The sequence below is a fragment of the Lygodium microphyllum genome, chromosome 19 (assembly GCF_053477565.2).
Source record: "Lygodium microphyllum isolate KBCC chromosome 19, Lygodium_microphyllum_v1.1.10, whole genome shotgun sequence".
Lineage (NCBI taxonomy): Eukaryota > Viridiplantae > Streptophyta > Polypodiopsida > Schizaeales > Lygodiaceae > Lygodium > Lygodium microphyllum.
This window is the reverse complement of record NC_141153.1, coordinates 43,272,331-43,278,486: the sequence shown is the minus strand read 5'-3', so window position 1 is coordinate 43,278,486 and position 6,156 is coordinate 43,272,331. Positions and strand designations below refer to the sequence as shown.

The 6,156-nt window shown below is 40.2% G+C and overlaps 1 protein-coding gene across 1 annotated transcript; it reads right to left on the bottom strand.

Moving 5' to 3' along the window:
- Positions 1–997: 997 nt before the first annotated feature.
- LOC148019796 (pentatricopeptide repeat-containing protein At3g09040, mitochondrial-like) lies at positions 998–4,245 on the bottom strand. The gene has a single exon (XM_087699972.1). The coding sequence runs from the start codon at positions 3,990–3,992 to the stop codon at positions 1,896–1,898; it is 2,097 nt and encodes a 698-aa protein (XP_087556098.1). The 5' UTR covers positions 3,993–4,245; the 3' UTR covers positions 998–1,895.
- Between the last annotated feature and the right edge of the window lie 1,911 nt (positions 4,246–6,156).

The following is a 6,156-nucleotide window of genomic DNA, read 5'->3' as shown; positions in this document are numbered from 1 at the left end:
ATAATTATTACCTAACCACATAAGAGATGATGAACAATATATGCATTATCAAAAAAATTTAAACAACTCTTTTAATAAGATAAGAAGAGTTATTGGCACATGTGGCAACATTATCTTTAGAGGCAAACTCAAAAGAAGTGAATAAACTATGTTGAGAAGTAATATGCTTACTGACATCACTGCCAAAGCACCACACATTTGCATCCACAATAGACATCCAAGAATCATGTAAAGAAAGATCATAACCGCATTGCACACTAAATGTCCACTTTGTACTCTACACAACATTTATAAATTTTTGTTGAGATGGAGAGGCAACTATAATAGCCATACTAAACTCTTTTTCTTTGCTTCTTTGAAGCCAATTTAGGAGCAATTCTTAATTACACAATAGGTCTTACTCTCGTTTTTCTTCTTATCCTTATCAACCTTCTTTGTATGAACAACATTTGTACATTTTTCATTATAAGTAGAAAATGCAACCTTTCCTTTACTGTTCTAATTGGCCACAAAAGCTTGATCTCTAACATGCATAACTTGCTTTACTAAACATCAAATGATAAGTGTAAACCATGTATCCCCATATCACGCACTCAAAAAGAATAAAACTCAACCACACCATATCCCAAACACGGACATCATCAAGCAAACAATAGATGCAAAACTGATAAAAACCAAGAAAACCATCGAGAACAATTTGCATAAATGAACTATCTAGAAAATTCTCATATGCAACAATCATCCTTAAGATCTAATATATTTGTCAAAAAATTATCGATGTATTTATATTCATCCATATGTTCACTCTATAATTTCGTATATAAGTAAGTAATATGTACCTCATTTCTTCCTTGATGCAAACATTTAAGTATACCCCGAGCATCTTTAGCTATCTCACATGAGAGAATGTGGAATCATAGTATATTTAATAGACCATGTAATCAAGGTAAAAGCCTCTACATTCTACCATCCCAATAAATGTTCTCCAAAGTAGGTGTTGATGGTACTTTAGCATTAACTAGAGTAGAACTACAAGCTACAACATCATCAATAGCACTTATGTTTGCTACTTTTCCGACACTTGTAGCTTTCAAAAAACCACCAAGACATTTTTTATTTCCATGCACAATGTTCCAAATCCACTTTGAATAATAAATACATGATGTATCATAGAAGCCAATAATGGATAGTTGGTTCCATCCAACCTGTCCTTCCTAGTCAACATACTGAATGTATTATTGTTTAGCCATTGACTATACTTGATGCAAAAAGTTGTTTATATAGAGGAAAATATGCACAAAACTAATATATGCTATGTAGCATAGTATAAAGTTTTTTGTGCTTAATAAGCATTCCTGCCACATTCAACAGTTTTGACTGATGCATGGGGCCTATTGTTCTGACTTCCACCCTATCAATTGGAGTTAGCCAAACAGACATACATGGAGGACATTACATCATATCCTTTTTGCATGTCTTGCTTCTTTTAAAGGGCATTTATCATGTCCTCTTTTTAATGCAAAGACATCGTGCTTTGTCATGTCTTACCTGTAATTCAGAGTCTGGTACAATATCATGCCTGCCTTTTGCACTCACACATTAAAATGACACAACTGAACACGAAGAAGGCATTTTGGACTACTCATTTGGCTTTAGGCAACTTGAAAAACCTTCTAAGACCTGTCCATATTCACGTACAGTGCTCAAGTGGCTATGAGCAATCAGGCACAACAATCATTCACAGGCTTCTAAACTGACAAGTAGCTGATTGACACAAGAGTCCATGCACTAAGTGGTCTATAGCCTAAAGAATGTTATTCACATATCTGCCGGAATCAGGAACTTGACAATAAGAGGTGGATTTAGCACTTCAAGGAATTAAACCACTCTACGCGTCACCCATGTTTCCAAATTGTATCCAGATCAGGCACATGACCTTCATGCTTGATGTCCAGACTCAACACTTCTAACAGTAATACTAAGCCCTTGCTTTGGTTGTCATCTACAAGGAAATTGTGCAGCTTCCCATCAGCCACCATTGATGCACAGGCAGGCTTTTTTCTCATATCTACAAGGTTCCTCATCTCCTCTATTTCTATAGCATCCTTTAGCCTACCAGCACTAGCATATAGGTCTGCCATCATCAAGTACGCACCCGCATCCTCTTTATTCACCTGGACAAGCAGCTGAAAACATCTTTGTCCAAGTTCAACTTCACCATATACTTTGCAAGCAATGAGCAAAGCCCCAAGAATTTCCTTACAAGGAAGACATTGCATGGCTCCAGCATACCTCTCTGCCTCATAAACATGTCCTGATCGTGCAAGAAGGCCAACCATATAGGTGAAATGATCCAAGGTCGGCTGTATACCATAAATTTCTTTCATCATATTAAAGTATTTCTGTCCCTCAATGACTAGACAAGCATGGCTGCATGCAGCAAGGAGACATGAGAATGTGATTGTGTCTGGCATCACATGCTGCTGTTGCATGGTCTCAAAACACAGTACAGCCAGACTACCCTCATGGTTCTCGCCATATGCCTTTATCATTGTAGTGTATAATACAACATCTCTAGCTGTCTGTTTATCAAACACCCTGCGTGCTTCTGCAGGGGAACCACATTGTCCATACATCTCTATTAACATGTTGTTCACAGAAACATCTTTTTCTAGTCCTGAACCCTTAATCTCAGCATGGATTGCTTGACCTATTTCTAAGGCTCCTAAATTACCACAAGCTCTCAGACATTGGACATATGTGAATGCATCTATTGCTACACCTTGCGACTGCATCTGGTTGAAACACTCAAGCACTTTCTCGTTCATCCCATGCTCAGCATATCCTAACATTAATGCGGCCCAAGAGACCACATCTTGAACTGACAGCTTGTCAAATACTACCTGTGCTTCTATGAGAGAGCTGCATTTAGCATACATGTCCACCAACGCAGTACCGATGTATTGCTCCGCTTCCTTTCCTCTTTTAATTACTTCTGTGTGTATTTCTTGGCCTGTTTCTAGGTTTCCTGACCTGCTGCAAGCTTTCAAACTGCAAGAAAATGTCACAGAAGATGGTGAGATGCTCTCTATTAGCATTTGTCTGTAGAAGATTAATACCTTCTCACCATATCCAATTTCTGCATATGCAGTGACCATTGTATTCCAAGAAACAGAAACACGAACAGGGAGATCTCTGAACACTTTGCAAGCTTCAGCAAGCAATCCACACTTGCCATACATGTCGACCAGAGTGTTACCAATAACAATATCTCTGTTGAATCCTTTTACAACAATCTCAATGTGCAAGCTTCGCCCTCGTTGTGCATCTTTCAGCCTAGTACAAGCTTTCAAGGTGCAAACATATGTCACATCAGTTGGACAGATGCCCTCCGACAGCATCCGTTCAAAGCAAGTTACTGCATCCTCTGCACATGGATGCTCTGCATAACCAGAGATTAGAGCGTTCCAAGAGACAACATCTCGAATGGAAAGTTTGCCAAAGACATAATGTGCTTCGGGAAGTGCACCACATTTGCCATACAAATCAACCAGAGTGTTGCCAAGGAAAGCATCTTTGTCCAAGCCCTCTCTGACTATCTCCGCATGCATTTGGAGGCCTGTTTCCAACTCTTTGAGCATAGCACAACCCCTGAGAAGGGCCAGGAATGTGTAATTGCTTGGATGCACACTCTCCTGCTGCATATTACGGTAGAGGAGGAAGGCATGCCGAGGCTGGCCGCCATCAATGTAACCTGAAATGAGGGAAGTCCAGGAATGCTCGTTGCGGTACGGCAAGTTACCGAAGACCTGATGGGCATCGAGCAAGCTCCCACACTCCACCAGGGTGGGAACCAGGAAGTTGCCCAGGGCACTGTGGCTTTCCAGGGCCTGTTTCTGCATGTAAGCGCGCAAGCGCAATGCTTCGCAGAGATTCTTGTCGTGCCTGCACCTCTGCAGCTGCACGATGAGGCTCTTGACAGCCTCCGCCATCACAGTAGAGCATCATCAGAGGAGGCTGGGGGCCGTATTTCTCAGGGGGCTTTCTGTGTCTTCCCATGAGCTTCCTATGAGAAATCCCTGTGAGAAGCATGCGCATATGAGCAATTGGGCGTGGCTAGCAAATCGAATTCCGACATTCCTAGCAGCGTTCAGAGTAACCCGTAAGGCATGGATGATGGGTGACAGGTGAGAGTAATATGAGAAACCAAGTTCTATTACCAACGATGAACTGGTGGATTTTAGCTCTGCCTCTATGGAGTGTTGTGAAAATAACACTCAAGGAGGTGGATTTATGGCTCCACTCGTATGTGGTGCATTGTGTGCATTGTGGGTACCAAAAATTATCGGAAATAGCATTCCCATGATGGATTTATGGCTTCACTCATGTGCCCTCTTGTGAGGGTACCAAATAAACTACTAGAAATAGCACTCAGAGGGAGAATAAAGTAAACAATTGTACTGGTATGGGTGTTGTGAGTGTACCAAATAAACTACTAGAGATGGCACTCGAAGCAAGAGGGAGAATAAAGAAAACAATTGTACTGCTATGGGTGTTGTGAGTGTACCAAATAAACTACTAGATATAGCACTCCAAGCAAGGATAAAGAATATTGGTATGGGGTGTTGTGAGGGTACCAAATGAACCACCAAAATTGGCACCCCAAGGTAGGATCAACAAAATGAGCCATGTAAAGCGAATGAGGTCAAGGAAGAGGAGAAGAAGAGATGACCCTCGTTATGCAAGCTAGGTGCATTGATGCTTCCTACTCTTGACTTCTCTACCCAAATCACATAAGTTACATCAACGTTCAAGAGGCAAAGCAATACTCACTATAGGGGAGATGTCCTCACAATGCAAGCCATGCATGTTGATTCTTCTCATTAGCTAGGTGCATTGATGCTTCCTACTCTTGACTTCTCTACCCAAATCACATAAGTTACATCAAAGTTCAAGAGGCAAAGCAATACTCACTTTAAGTTCAATCACATAAGTCACGTAAGTTCAAGATGCAAAGCAATACTCACTATAGGGGAGATATCCTCGCAATGCAAGCCATGCATGTCGATTCTTCTCATCGAGTTGGCCTACGTTATAAACCCAAGACTAGAAAGTTGCATCAAGGTTCAAGTGGAGGAAAATCCCCCCCATAAGAAAATTCTCACTATATGTGAGATGGTCCTTGTGTGACATGTTTTACCCACCACATTGTCTTGGTTTGATTAGCTTGCACTTCAAAGGGTTACACAACCAAGTAAGGCAAAATCCTTCCTAGAATATCTCCAAAGAAGGAGGTGATAAAGTGGGGAGGATTACTTTTGAGCATGGAGAGCTAACTAGTATATTGTTTTCCATCATGTGGTGTGGTGTTCTTCAAGTTGCACTTTCAATAAAGGTCAAACCTCCAAGGTTCAAACTTGCAAAAGATGTGCCTTTCAAGTTAGCAATGTAAATGTCAAACACATTAAAGAAACAACTTTGTGTTGAAGAAGTAGGACAAGTTTGGCAACACACAACTTGTAAAAAGTTACTTTTTATTGAAATTTGAAAGGAAAACTTATGTATGTATCATAAAATTTCGAAAAATGGATTTTGTTAAAGTTAAAACCATGGGAGAATTGTTTCTATGAAGTTGCATGATGATTTTTTGTTCTAGTGTTCATTTCTTTGTTGAGATCATATCAAATATGAAAAAGATGGTTGTTGATGATACAAGATTGATTTTCTTGTATTAGAATCCTCATTTTCTTGGTGTCTCTCTTGGGGCTCTACTCATCTATCCTTGGGGATTGGATATTTGTTTTTCATTGTTACCTGGTTCAATCCACAGTAATCAATACAAAGGCGAAGTGTTCTACCTTTTTTTTTTTAATAGTATACCAGGGCTCCCTATGGTGAATTACTTAGTCGGTATCCTTGGTCTAGTAGCTGTTTGAGTTATTCTTTTAGCTCAATAGCTTTAGGAATTGACATCCGATAGGGCTGCTTGGCTATGGGGGCAATGCTTGGAATGAGTTGGATTTTGTGATCTACCTCTCTTGCTATGGAAGCTCTGTCAGGTCTTCTGGAAAAACATCCGCATAATCTTTTAGCCAAGATGATTGTCCTTGGCTTCACTATCTTGGTCGGCCTTGTTGAGCTTAATTAGATAAACGG

What these genes read in the sequence shown, in the direction of transcription:
- LOC148019796 (XM_087699972.1), bottom strand. Translation starts at nt 3,992, where the DNA reads ATGGCGGAGGCTGTCAAGAGCCTCATCGTGCAGCTGCAGAGGTGCAGG.